Source organism: Bombus impatiens, unplaced genomic scaffold, assembly GCF_000188095.3.
Source record: "Bombus impatiens unplaced genomic scaffold, BIMP_2.2 scf_0225, whole genome shotgun sequence".
Lineage (NCBI taxonomy): Eukaryota > Metazoa > Arthropoda > Insecta > Hymenoptera > Apidae > Bombus > Bombus impatiens.
The window spans coordinates 1,545,790-1,561,014 of NT_176644.1; the positions used below are offsets into that span (position 1 = coordinate 1,545,790).

Genomic DNA, 15,225 nt, shown 5'->3' on the forward strand with positions numbered 1-15,225 from the left:
TATTATCCGTTGTACCGATCCTCGTTTGCGTGAAATTTTGCGAAACTTTACAATACAAGAGAATCTGCATGTTTGTCCCGTTACGTTTCCAAAGTTGTACCATATTATCGTAAAAAAACGGTACGTAGCAAAGTCGTAAAAAAGCATGCACAGTGGCTACAGAGAGTATCGACGGGTCGTTGCATTTATTCTGTCGTTTATTCCGTTTCAGCGCTCCCCTGGTGTTTTGTAAAAATGCAGGTGGAGGAACGAAGAGACGAGACGCGAGCAATGTTGAAACGAAACTGTAATATCATTTACACGCTAATTAATTAGTATGGCTAATCGGTATGCTTTCGCGTAACTAGGAAAATTTGCAGATTTTCAGATTCGTGAAGATTAAACCGATTGGAAAAAGAAGCGTAGAAGACGATGGAAAAGCGCTCGGTTGGAAAATGAGGATACGCGTCCGAGAATAAGGCGGCTGATACTTTCCATAGTCTTCGTATGCCGGAGTGAACTTTAGGAAAGAGGAGAATGCGAGGAAAATGAGATCGAACGATATATTGTAGGTTCGTATGGATAAGGAGAGAATAGCGAGAAACAAGTGCGAGAAAATGGAAGGAGAAATAGAAGAAAGAGAAGAAATAGGCGATAGAAGAGATAGACATCTGTTTAACCAAAGAACTCTGATCAGCTACCACTCTCGCACAGGTAGCGCGAAAATCGGTTGTACGTGGTGACGCAGGAGTGGGCGTTTTGCCGGTGTCGCCGTCGTTCGACGACGAAGCTCGAAACCGTCAGTTCACGCGAACACTCGAAGATCAACGGCACAGGACGAGGAAGCCGGTCGACCTCTCGTACTCTTCTCGATCGGCCAGTCGACATCGTATCCACTAGCTCGGTCATTACAAGGTGTGCGAATAAGCTCGAGAAGCTCTCGTCGTCGTCGTGTCGAACAGTGATAATACTTAAATCCACGAAGGATTCGTCGAAAAGGAAAGGAACCTGAAAGGATTACTTTTAAAGGACGCTATTTAAATCAAAAGTATCGTACTGAAAGGAGAAGAATGTTTCTAAAAAAAAAAAAAAAAATACTTATAACGTTGGAAAGAAGACGTAGTTAGATGGTTCGTTCGATGATAACGAAGCAATCTTGCGATCGTTAGATTGGAAAATACATAGAAATTCGCGATATTCGTTCGACGCTCGAAGTAGATAGACGAGGATTTTTCGAAGATTTTCAAAGGAATGCGTCTGAAGCCTCTCGCGCATGATTTTGCCGCTCGTGTCTTTCGTCGAGGCGTTAAGGTTACCTGGTACTCGTCGCTTTTGGGTCTACTTTCGTTTTTAACGACCGGACGAAAGCTTCACGAAACGCTGCGTGCTCCGACCGGACACAAGGTTTCCACAACTTCATCGAATAACCGGGTTTTTAGAATTTTTATCGGTCTTTGAGATCGCGTTTCTTCGACATTCGATAAAAATACGTTAACTTCTCTCTTTTTCTTTTGTTTTCTTTTTGTTGGTATTTTATTTATATTCTTCTTTCTATCGATCGAAATCCACGCGTTTCTTTGTCACTTTTTTCTCTTCTTTTTCTATAGTTCGATCTCTACGAAACGAAAATCACATTGCCATTTACTTATTTATTGTTTCCTATGGTTATTCGACAAAGATGATCGATCCACGCGTCGAGAAACGCTAGATCTCTTCTCCTTCGTCGCTTTTACTCACTTTCCCGCGTTCTGACGAACATCAGGTTCTCGTTTCTTCGTCGCATTAATTTTCTTCCTTCGTTTCCTTCGTCATTTTCTGTTCTTCATCTTCATTTTCACCAGCGCCGATCGAAGAACAAGTGTTTTCGCTTCTGCCGTGGTATAGCAACTATATATAAACTATTCATGCTCGAGTTCGCAAACTTTCTCAGTTTATATTTATGGTATATCGAAGGTTCGAACGGAAACTTATTACTCGCTTACGCGTCATAGTTATCGTTTCGCTGTATTTTGCCTACATTTTGTGTTTCCGTTATTGACGTTAATCCACGTACATCGGCCGACTTATCGCCATAGGGTTTCATCGACAAACTCGACTTATATGGCTAACCGTGATTGTTGCAGCGTGTTACTATGATAAAGCCGAAGAAACTGGGAATCATCGGTGGCTCTCTGTTCGCCTTTGGAGTTGTGTTCTGTGCGATCGTTTTCCCACCCTTCTTGAAGTGGAAGATCAAAAACGTGAGTAGTGGCCAAGCATCTCTGGCAATCTGCCGATTATTCACGCACCTGTAGGAAGCAAAATTTACAGTCCAAGATTCTTCTGATTTCCTAAGGACGTACTTAAGTTCTCGTAAGCGTTGTAATTATTGGCTTGGCACGTAAGTGATTGCGGATTTTGTCAATAGGTGGTATGGAGAAAATTAAAATTGGCACTTAGTTGCCAAGCCAATACTTACCAACGAGGTGTATAGTGTAAATACAGTGTATATGCAATATAATGTAAATCATACTAATTACACACCGGTTGCACGCGTATTTTAACACACTTTGGTATTGTTTCACGTTGCCAGGTGATCCCTCGTCGCGTACACATTAAATGACGGTTTTCTTCCCTTTTATCTCTGTTGGAAATTACAATCGATGAACGAACGTTATCTATGAAGTACGCGTTCGCACACACCGTTACCATTACACGTCCAGTTTTTACCTGCCATCGCCGTTTCAAGAACAAAGCCGCATCTCACTCGGAATAATTGTCGTTGCCCTTTGTTTCTTTTCGTTAGCCCGATCCTGTATTTTTTTAATTTTACATAATTTGTCCACGTTGTGCGTGTATCGTTGTTTCCACGTCACAGTTGCCACGGCTCTCGTTACTGTTGTTCCTGAAATTTTTTCCCTCATTAAACGTCAATGTACATACCGATCTGTACAATATCGTTAACGCGTTATACCAGGATATAGCGGTATTTAGACAAATGAGAGATTAAGATTCATCTTGAAGCAATAAATTAAGGGATTGTCCTGGATTGGAATGTTCCAAAGCAGCATCTTTTTGCTATTTTTTTTTTTTTTTTTTAAAGAGAAAGAAAGAAATCAAGTTATTGAATTTTCAGGTATGGTTTCATATATACTCAACGAATACAAAAAGATTTTTTTTTAAGTAGAAAAAGAAGTTAGAACAGTTTTCCAAGCCTATTTCATGGGCTGCAGTTTTCAATCGGTGGGAAAGATCCACCTCGTGATTCTTGACTGGAACAAAAAACCAAAAGAGGATTAAATTATCATATATTTTTCTTCTCGATGAACTAAAAAAAAAAGGCAGAAAATAGCACGAAATTAAACATTTTGACGGGTTTAAAGAAAAAATGTTTTATAAAAAGAACAAATAAACTGTAAGGTGCTGTAACAATTATTTCAATAAACTTTTTCACCAACTTTTTTAGTTCATCGAGAAAAGACTGTAACAGACGCAATAGCCTCGATAGGATAAAGAATTACGATACAATACGATACAATGGAACATAATAATAACGTTAACGATAGACATATTAATATTATACGTTTATCGTATTATCGTATAACGTTACATGTTGCTGTTTGTTACATCGATATACAGAGTGTCCCGGTATTTTTATACGCTACAAATCAGCGGCGATTCCGCATGGAGGAATAAATGGGAAACGATGGAACGAATATTCTCCGTCTGATTTCTCTTCTGTTCCGAGTAACGAGGAGTTTCGGCGAAGCAACGTGGAATAAAGTAGCACACGAACGTCAATGACATGACGGTAGCACGCCAAGAATCGTGATAAAACGTTATGTCCGCGGGTAATAATTGTCTATCCGTCGTTTAATTGGATAACGCGAAACATTATATCGAATGACTAAGTTTCCACTTTGTTCTGTACGCGAACGACGGGTCGCGGATCACTGACGGTGACGCAGGTTGGACATTTTGTGAATTCGAGCTAGTCGTATTTCTCAATTTTTTGAAATATCCCTCGAGCAATTCTACAGAGGCCCCAGGATGTTATACGTACGTGTATGTATATTTATTATGGGGATTTTTCTTCTTTGCAACAGAAGTACATACAACCGGCAAACGAATTTCCTATCGCCTCGAGGAACGAAATTTCAGAGATATTTAGGAAATATGGTAAACGTAACGCGAAGACAGGTATTTTATAAAACGTGTGTTCCGATGCAACGTCTGTGAAGGCTGACTTTAAAGATACTAATCTCCACGACGAAATGAGTCATCCGCAGTTTGTACAAAATATATCGTAACACGTGCATCGTAACAGGAGGCAGAAATACGACGAAGAAAGTTCGCACGAACGTGCCACCTCCTATACGACGATGTTTCAAAATCGCAGTCAATTCGGTGTTTCGAAGCTCGTCGAAGAATTTGGCGATGTTCAAAAATTCCAGCGTAGAATAACGCGGATAGCCACTTCGACGAGCAGCTTCCGCAAAGGCGAAGCAAACAGTTGCGGGTTATCGAGACGCGAATACGGCTACAATTTTTAAAGAAGGTCGGACAGAAGGCGTTGCTCGTACGAACATTTTCTCATCGTATCGCGTGCCTTCTGTCCGCTCGTGAAACGAGTCTCGCACGTCGCGATACACTCTGTACATCAGTGGTAGTTTACACACACGTGTGCTTACATAGTTTTTCATCGAACGTATAGAAGTTGGTAGTATTTCGTTCGTACGTGACATTAATTAACAAAATGATCGACAGCAAGTAACGTTGAAACCTGATACCGAGATGCGCGAGTTATGGTCCACCTTTCCTGTTCCATTGGACTTCAAGATCTACCTTTTCAACGTGACGAATCCTACAGAAATTACAGCAGGCGAGAAGCCAATCCTCGAAGAAGTAGGACCATTTTTCTACGAGTGAGTATGTCGAGGATCGTTTCAGCCACACAGAACTCTGCAATCTATCTCTATCTTCGCGTATTATCTCTTAGCGTGTATTAACGTGGGTCTACGATTTGCTCGAAATTCCAAGTACGTAGCTGTAAGTGGAGGCTCGCGAGTTAATACAAGTAGTCGTATTATTTAATTAACTCGCGAGGCTCGAAATCAACTTGTACAGACAGAATACTTGACCGGTGCGACGAACGAGAATCGTCGTATCTTCGATGTTAGAAACTTAACGAAATTTACAAAGCGAATCTTGGCTATCGGATGCGATTCGGGTCTATAAGAACGTACAGTCGTTGAGAATAGTTGGACAAGGACAATAATGGAATCGGTACTGTTACATTCTCAAGTTTTATTTGTTATATATCGTCCTATGGATCGCTTGGAAAGATCGTTCCGATTTACGCTCCGATTCGACACACGTTTATCGAATTGTGTATGGCGGGATTCGGTTCAACGTTTTCTCATCTTTCACGCAACGAGTCGAGTATACCATGCTTCCAGAACTTCTCAGGTTTTTCGGCGAAGAACTTTTCCATACGATGTTTCGCGTCGACCGAATTTCCTTAAAAATCTGAACGAATCTTCCGAGCGACCCATAGGACGACATATAACAAACAAATACAAATCCACAAGCTGACTGTTTACTTATGTTTCTTCCTGACTGTACGTATCGAATTTGCTCACATTGCTAGTTGTCACAAATCGTCGATTAACACTAGAACTAGCACAGTAGTCAAATCGAATGGTTTTACAATTTTATTTTAAAATTCCTACTTCATGTTATATTTTTTTTCTCGATGATGTAATGACTTCCGCAACGATGACTAAAAGAATAATATAATGAATTTTATTTTCCTTTTTATGTATTCAAACTGGAAATAATTTTGTATCGAGGCTACTTGTACCAATGCCAGTGAAAATCACTGGTACTCGTCAAAGCGTAAAAAGATCCTGCGATCTGTTTATCGAACCTCAATTAACCAGGTTCCTCGTTTCGTACAACTTCCCACGTGTTTTTCAAATTTTCATCGCGTATCGTTCGATACGACGATATCGGTTATCAGGAAAATTGCGTATCGATCGCCAAATCGCTAGATGCTAACGCTGGAACTAGCACAGCAGTCAAATTGACAGATTTTACAATTTTATTTTAAAATTCCTACTTCATGTTATATTTTTTTTCTCGATGATGTAATGACTTCCGCAACGATGACTAAAAGAATAATATAATGAATTTTATTTTCCTTTTTATGTATTCAAACTGGAAATAATTTTGTATCGAGGCTACTTGTACCAATGCCAGTGAAAATCACTGGTACTCGTCAAAGCGTAAAAAGATCCTGCGATCTGTTTATCGAACCTCAATTAACCAGGTTCCTCGTTTCGTACAACTTGCCACGCGTTTTTCAAATTTTCACCACGTATCGTTTGATACGACGATATCGGTTATCAGGAAAATTGCGGATCCATCGCTAGATCGCTACATGTTAATACTAGAAATACCACAGTAGTCGAAATGATTGGTTCTACAATTTTATAAACGTGTCAACCCTCGTTTAGGGATTCCGGATGGATTAATAATACCAAAAATGTACTACGTAACGTGGAATTCTTTCTGTGAGAAAGTAATAAATCGATAAATATAAAAATATTCTATTATTGCGTGTTTTTTAAAGACCAGTTGTTTTCACTGGTTTTCGTAGAAATAGCTTCGTGTTAACTATCGCTAGTTCTAGTGTTAATTTAATCGACATTCGCTCGAGTACATTTATCGTCGCGAGTATGGCACGCGTATACGGTCAATTTTATCCGAATACAGCGAATTAAAAAATGTGTCTCTTCTTCAGCGAATATAAACACAAAGTAAATATGGTCGATCGAGAAGAAGACGATAGTTTAGAGTACAACTTGAAAGCAACTTGGTTTTACAATCCGTCGTTGAGCAGCCCATTGACCGGCGAGGAGGAGCTGGTCTTTCCTCATGTTCTTATTCTCAGCATGGTCAAACTTACTCTTGAACAACAACCAGCTGCAATTGGAATTCTCAGTAAGTGTTGATCATATCTTTCTTAACCGTTGAAGATCCAGCGCACGATCCACCATATTGTCAACATACGTAGAGTAGGTCGAGGCGAATCGGATCGTTTTCGGTTTTCATAGTAAGCAAATAGCAACGATCATCCTCAGCCTATAACAAATACCACGTTAAAAACGAGTTATTTATTATAACAAACAAATCAAGCAAACAAATCGAACGCTCGTTCGAATATTTGTATCATCCGTGAGAAATTTGCATACTCTTTAAAAATTGTATTTTATATATTTCTAATTTACTGGCACGATATAATCGCCATAGTTGAGCGTCGTTACGGCGTCAGTGAAACGTCCAAAAGCTTTCGGGTAACACATGTAGCGCGTAAATAAAAAGCGTGAAAACGCGTGGGGATCCGTTTGTTACGGGAAGCGGCGTCTTTAAAATTCCGTCTCGTGCATTAAATCGAACGTTCGTTCGTTTCGATCCAAAAGTAAAGGTCGGCTTGGCCTTAGCTAGAAATACACAAGAATGAAACGACGCGATGATTTAAAAGCGAAAGAGGGTCGCGAGAAACGTTTTACTTATGGCTAACGATAAGTTACTTACCTTCTCCTTGAACGAACGGATCAATCTATTCGCCTAACGCCTCGTGTACTCCATTCTTTTCGTTTGCTTGTATACTTTTCCGCAGATGTCTTTCGCGCGAAGCTTTCCACACACGCTTCTCCGGCATAGGGTTGCAAAATTGAAGCGTTCGCGAAAAATTGTAGCGAAAGCTACAGGTCCAGGTGCAAGTAGAATATTTTTCTAAGAGAATATATGTTTTTGTATTTCTAATCGTTGCTCGATATATATTTCGATCTCTTACCACGAAATACTCGTGACGAATATCGTATTAGGTTCCTTTCCTTTTATAAGTTGTGATATCCAGTTGTAGTTTATTGTATTTAGTATAATATACTAAATATCGCTTGTTCTATTGAATACATAATTCGATAAAATGATATAAAAGGAAAAACGTTGTGCATCTATCATTTCCTCATAAAACGAAAGAAATTTTCGGACGACCTAGTACAATTGCTGTGAGCGTTGCAATTGCCATGATCGTATTAAACAAGAAACATTAACATACATCGTTCAGGGCGGTCGTAGAAGACACCGTAAGCGTCAAAATTGAAAAATTCCATCACTCGTCGAAGAATGTTCTCCACGTTGCAATGAGAACACCGTGGTGTAGAATCTAAGTGCAATTTCCTTTCCTAAATTAACCGTTGAAAATGACAACGTGAGTTTACGCTCGCCATATGCAGACGCGCTAGTTACAATAAATAGTAACTAGAAAATAGTTCTAGACACAATCGATAGATTTAATCGATAGATTTAAGGTGTTCTTTTGTTTTTATCCCTAGTCCATGTAAGAAAATGCAATAAAGGTTTTTCGGCTCAGAAGGGTGTGATAGATTTATCCAAAGAATAAAATAATAGCTATTATGATCCTACCTCTAAATACAGAAATAACAACATTAACTATAAACATCGATAAATAATTGCTCGATCGTTTCCTGGCTTTTGTCTACACACCATCTGTCCAACCGAAAGGAACATTGTATTTTCTTCGCAAATAACAGCAAAGAGACGATACGCGCTCCTCTTTCTCACGAACCTAGACTACATTGCATACGCGTAAGGTTTCTTTTTCTCCTGGAAAATTTGTTTCTTCTCACTTACACGGTGTTTTCTACGAACGCTCTTCGATCTTCTACTAAACATTATTGTACGAATGTTCGTAATTCACATCCGCAGATAAGGCTGTGGACAATATCTTCAAGAAACCAAGTTCTGTATTCGTAAGAGCAAAAGCAAGGGAGATACTGTTCGATGGTGTGCCTCTGGACTGCACGGGGAAGGACTTCGCTTCGAGCGCAATCTGCAATGTTTTGAAAGAAAGGGAAGACGCTTTGTTACCCGATGGGCCCGGACGCTACCTGTTCTCCCTTTTTGGCCCAGTACGTACACATACGTATAACGTGTACGAGGTTGCGGCTTATCCTGTGTATCTCGTTATTACGCGTTCGTCTCTACTCTTAACACTTTATCGACCGATAGTCTATTAATCGGCTTTTTGTCGCCGATGCTTACCGACCGATAGCCTATTAATCTGCTTTTTGTCGCCGACGATCTTTCTCATTATTTGAGCAGTAATTTGTCATTTAGTACTAAAGTATCTTGCGTCAGTTGCGTTGCTTTGTAAGCTTTCGCAAGTAAGCTGAGGAATTCTGACTCTAGATATGATGTTGTCTCCTGGCTTTCGGACACTATTGTGGCTATTGTCTGTAGCCTGCAGGATGTTTGGTATCCTGTTACTGTTTCATCAATCTGTAACACTGTGATCGATCTTTTTTTTCTTTTTTAGAAAAACGGTACAGTTCTTCCTGACCGTATACGAGTGTTACGGGGAGTGAAGTACTGGAAAGACGTCGGAAAAGTGACCGAGGTGAATGGAAAGCCAGAGTTGGACATTTGGACCGAGGACCATTGCAACGAGTTCAATGGCACGGATTCCACCATCTTCGCGCCGTTGCTCACGGAACAGGACGATATCGTGTCGTACTCGCCGGATATTTGTAGAAGTTTGTCGGCTCGGTTCGACCACAAGACCAAAGTCGCAGGTGAATTCCTTGACAAGTAAAAGTAGCTGCAGATAGACCGCGGATCTTTATTCAAATTTCTATTTTTACGACTATGAATTAAAAAGGTGTAATGTAAGTAAAAAAGAAAGAGTTGTTTCGCGTATTAAATATTATAACGAGTAACTATAACTTGGATGTCTTCCACGTAGGCATAGATGAAAAACGTACGGTTATTTCATTGCACGCATTAACCTCCAAATTTCTTGTAAACGCTAGTCGTAACAAACGCCATGCTGTACTTTTGCACGTTGCTTAACATTCGTAAAAGCTCGCAGTGCAGTTGCAAGGAGACTGCGAATGTTCGTGCAAGTACGTTTCTATGGAAAATTTGTAAAGAAAAAGGGTAAGAGCCGAGCAGAAAAATCGTTATGCGTCTTATTTTGAGTATTTCGTGTGCCGCGTGTAATACAAGGTGTCTCGATAATTGTAGTGTGATCGACAACGCGGTGAATCCACGTGAGACGAAGCAAGTCGAGTACATAGAGTAAAATCGTGGACACCTGGTTTCGAAGATTTTCGCGTAGATTAGCACAGAAACGCTTCTTTCGATTATTATTACTAAATGGAAAATTCGTTTTACAGGCATCAACACTTACCACTACAAGGCTGATTTGGGCGATATGAGCACAAATCCCGAGGAAAAGTGTTTTTGTCCCGCGCCAGATAATTGTCTAACGAAAAACCTTATGGACTTGACCAAGTGTGTAGGCGTGCCACTTATCGCTTCTCTACCACATTTGCTTGGGTCGGAGGAAAAATATCTGGAAATGGTCGATGGACTTCATCCCGACGAAGCACGTATTTGTAATTCTTACTCTCGTTATCCTCGACGAGCGACAGCGTCGACGTATTTTCGTTTTAAAAATCCGTATCTCTAATTAATTTTGACCTACGCTGATTACCGATATCGCTGAGCGTACAACGTGCCGCCCGGTTTAACTCGAAACGCTGGAATGTCTGGAAAAACACGAATGTTAGAAAAAAATGTGTCGAACAAAAATTGTATTGCGTCGAGGTCGTGTTATACTCTCTGTACGATTTACTGTACTACTCTACGATCTTCAAACGAGTCTTCTTTTGTTATTTATCGAATGAACAGGTTGCACGTAAAAAGCGCTACGAACTTGCGTGTTTCGCGTCTTCCATTATCGAGACAGAAACGATTAAATTTGTTATACACCGGAGCTAGCTGACAATCGTAGTTTTATAGCTATATAGTTAACTAGCTATATGGACAACTGTACAGGAAATATCCGGATATCGTGGCTTCTGTGTGCATTTTCGGATTCGTCTGAAACTTTGCCGAAGTTTGCGCGATGGTCGACTATCGTTACAGTGTCGATGAAGTTTCAAAATCTTCTTTACAACGCGCGTCAGATATTCTTAACGGATTTTCAGAAGTGTACGAATACTTTCGCGAGCGACTGTATGTAAAGATAAAGAAAAAGAAAATACGTATTACGTTTCTTACACTGTTTCCTTTTGCAGGAAAAGCACGGCATTAACATGGACTTCGAACCAATGACAGCCACTCCTTTAATTGCACGCAAGAGGCTACAGTTCAATATGTTCCTTAACAAGGTTGAAAAATTCAAGCTAATGAAGAACTTCCCAGAGTGCTTATTTCCATTCTTCTGGGTCGAGGAGGGAATAGAGCTCGGCGGTGAGTTTCTGGCGAAGCTGAAGATGGTGTTCAAGATGATAAGCATAATCGGGTGAGTAACTTTCGACGAGAGTTTTAGGAAAGTGCAAAGTAAGTGACAAACCGTTTATAATTCATAATACGATCATTTATAGTACGAGTTATATAGATTAATCAGAGCATCGTTCAACGAGTGTAATATTTTATTAAAAATCAACGAGCACGTTTAAAGATATTTCTGGTAACGTTTTTCAGCGTGATACGTTTGAAAACAATTTGGCCGATGGAGAGGTGACCGAGCAAAATTTATCGTTTCGTGAAATTCCTCAAAAATCGGAACGCTTCCGGAGCGGCATTCAACGAGCGTAATATTTTATCAAAAATCAACGAGCACGTTTAAAGATACTTCTGGTAACGTTTTTCAGCGTGATACGCTTGAAAACAATTTACCCGATGGTGAGGTGACCGAGCAAAATTTATCGTTTCGTTAAATTTCTTAAAAACAGAACGAACTTTCATGGTTGATATTATATCTAACATATTGACAACGTTTTCGTACTATCCAAGTGTGTAACGTAAAAACACATTCACAACGTTTCCATTATAGCATCCATTGCTTTTCTTTTCTTTACTGTTTTATTTAACAATAGTTGAAATGTTTGTAGGATAGCGCATAAAGTACGTAAGACGCGAATTCGCGTCCGCAGTCCGCAAAGTGTTAAGATTTAACTGGAAATTGCACAGAGTATGCCGGTAGTCAGCATGCAAACGATATTAACGATACGACAGGATCACGGACGATGAAAAAAAGAAAGCGTGGGATTGTTCTAATGGCGTTTCAATCGTGTTTCGATGTAACGAGTTTAATAATTTACGTGTTCGTGTCAAATAGGTTCATGAAGTGGCTGACGATAATAAGCGGCGCTTGCGTGAGCGGAGCAGCTGCCGCGATTTTCTTCAAGAACAAAGACAAAGGGTCGTTGGACGTGACGAAGGTAACTCCGCAGTCACAAAATGGAAAAAACGAGGATGAGAAGAAATGGCCTAATCAGATGACCATCAGTACGATACAAAGCGCAGCGGTGCCGCCTAATCTCGACGCGAATTAAGTTATTAGTCAGTCGTATCTCCAAGCTCTACGATCTTTGTATAATAGAAAGAGAATTTGTCGAATAAATGAAAAATCAACGTCGCGTTAATTAATCGCGTTAATTAGACGAAATTTCCATCGTGCGATAACGTTTTAATATCAAGATTAAGAGGTCGGTTTCGAAACGAGTTATATAATTCTCTTCGTACAAAAATATATCGTTTAACGAAGTTTTGTCCGTTTTACATAGACGACAGATCATAGGAAAAGAGACAACATTGATACTCGTTACTCGTCTACTTGTACAAATTCGCTAATAATATTAACGTAACTCTAATGAAACTCAGGAAGTGTACAGAAGTTGTAGATCGTGTATTAATCGAGGACGTTTTGTTTTTACGTACGATATATATTTAATATCATTCTTTTCCCTCTCTTAGTTATAAATCTTGTGACGACAGCGTACAATAATGTTAACGTATTGCCAGACAATTCCGTACGAGTGTATCGATAGTTACCTTTTGCCACTAATTCTGATAAGTGCGGTTGTAATCGATTAAGGCGAAACCAACGAAACGCATTTGTCCAGTCGCAATTTACAACGTGTACTTCAAAATTGCTCAATCTGTTGCACAGAGTATTAGAGTAAGCTATAAATCACCAGATAAATAGGTTTACGAATGACTTTGTTACATCGTATAGAGACAAACGGTAACCATTGTCGACTGGAAATGTTATATATTTCGATCGAACGTAAGAGACTCGATTTTTAGTCTCAGCTCTTATACATTAATGTCTTTAGAACGAGCGTATATATAGCTATTTTATTCAATTACGTTTAATTCGAAAAGCTTATTCGTAAGTTTCTGTTAAAACACGTTTCTCCGAGTACCCATATACCTACTTTTCTTCGTGTATTTTTACAAGGTAAAAAATTCTGACGAAATTGCAGCCAACAACAAACGATTCTTTATAAAAATTCTTATACCTATCATGTACTTACTTATATTCTGATAGTATTACAATTAATATACGATATAACATACATTTAATGTAACGTATCACTCTTATATATTTTTCTACATTGCACATAAATATTAAAAACATTTCTAGTGGACAATATTATGGTCTACTTGTATGACTTTCTATAGCAGTCCTGTGTATTGTGTATGTACAAGTCTCAAGCGTTTTAAACGTGTAATTTATGCGAATAGATCAGCACATTCATTTTTTTTTTTTTTTTATAAAAATTGATAATTATTAAATCAAGCTAGAAGTCAATTTTCATTCAGCAATAACTTTCCTGCGGCGTTTCACCGTATTCGTGATTATATTTAGTTTAAGTTTCCTAAGCTCTTAATGCGTTAACTCTTAAAGATTATTTTAACGATCTCTCGCAGTCTATAACACGAACGAAATTTCCATACATTGCGATATTGAACGTAATATACGAATGCATCGTTGTTAAACCCGTGTGTTTCTCCTATCGTCGGATGGATCGAAAGCGGTACAGACGTATTTTTCTGCAAACGGTAGGCAGGACATAGCATAAATCCTCGAATCTTTGCGTTTCGATGTTTAGAGACACACAGAGATCTCCTCGGTTGGAGATTAATTTTATTCACGATTTTCTCGAATCGAAGATCTCGGCACTTGTACCGTGTTTCCTTCGAACTTCTCGCCTAGTTCTGAATGTTACGTTACTTTGAAATGTAATCGAAGCATAGATCGAACCGTAAGAATAAATAAATAATATTTTCTAACGTGGTATCTTCGAATACTTGTTATTCGTTAAATATCGTTCAGTAAACTAATTTGAGAACCATCGTTCGCAACTAATTTGTCATACCTTGGACAAATACACTTTTGCTGTTGGTAACGATGTTCGTTTCACGATAAAAAAATAAAATTGACGATTCAGAAATAAATATGATTATAGTTGCAACAAACGTTGTGGTATTTGCTACACTCTGTAGATCGCAGAGTTGTGAACTTGAAATTATAATACAAAGAAACGACACCAAGTTATCACGATGTATCGTCTTATAAAACATAGTTATTGAGCATAATATCTAATTCTAATACGCTTAAAGATTGAAATCTCATTAATGATTCGTTATCGTTTCGTTAATTATTGACATACATTTTCCGCTAATGAAATTCCACTACAATTACCAACAATTTTCTTAATATCCTTTTAATAAAAATAGGCAAACGAGATAGTTTTTTTCTTCTATCCGCTTGCTCGTAAATGTCTCCTCAATGAGCGAAATGCTACTTTAATCTTCGATCGACATAATCCATATTTACGCAACGTTTATAACAAACGTACTGAATTATACAACGCGTAAACATTCGTCTATTTCAGTTTACATTTCCATAGTGAGAGCGCGGATATTTACGCGAATGCGTATATTTTTATAGCGAATGGACACGAATCGATTTACCGTTCTTCCGCGATTGAAATTTACCTTTTTCTTCGACGTCAATTCCAATCACGAAATTCTAATCGCCGCATCGAACCGTAATTAAGCTATAAAAAGACACGTACGCTCGTGCAAGCAGTATCGATAACTACGAAGCGATGAACAACGCGATTTCAGAGGGACGTTCTTTTCATCATCGAACACGTTTCTCCAAGTCGCATAAACTCCTCTTAATTCGTTAAAAATCTGTTTGAAAAATCGTAGCTCGCAATAACAGTGAAAACGACGATTATAATTTTAACCGAAAGAAATATGCTGCACGTGGCGTTATAAATTAACGTTAATTGGCCAACATGATCCATTAGCTGGTCGTACACGCATACTATAAAAATGTCATAATTACAAGTGGCTAAACAGCAAATACCG

General features: G+C 38.9%; 1 protein-coding gene across 5 annotated transcripts; it reads left to right on the forward strand.

The window, feature by feature from the left end:
- The first annotated feature begins 437 nt into the window (after positions 1-437).
- Positions 438-14,143, forward strand: LOC100741299 (sensory neuron membrane protein 1). Of its 5 annotated transcripts, XR_004461450.1 has the most exons (11): positions 438-551; positions 694-894; positions 2,103-2,219; positions 4,726-4,883; positions 6,764-6,963; positions 8,755-8,957; positions 9,365-9,620; positions 10,224-10,435; positions 11,130-11,356; positions 12,176-12,550; positions 12,605-14,143. XR_004461450.1 is itself a non-coding variant. In XM_033319996.1 (9 exons), exons 1-9 carry the CDS (start codon positions 1,231-1,233, stop codon positions 12,390-12,392), a joined length of 1,743 nt encoding a protein of 580 aa, XP_033175887.1. In that variant the 5' UTR covers positions 1,130-1,230; the 3' UTR covers positions 12,393-14,143. The 5 variants fall into 5 exon arrangements, 1 of the variants encoding a protein (XP_033175887.1); XR_004461449.1 differs by lacking the exon at positions 438-551 and having other exon boundaries at positions 588-894; XR_004461448.1 differs by lacking the exons at positions 438-551; positions 694-894 and adding an exon at positions 907-1,109.
- Positions 14,144-15,225: the final 1,082 nt, after the last annotated feature.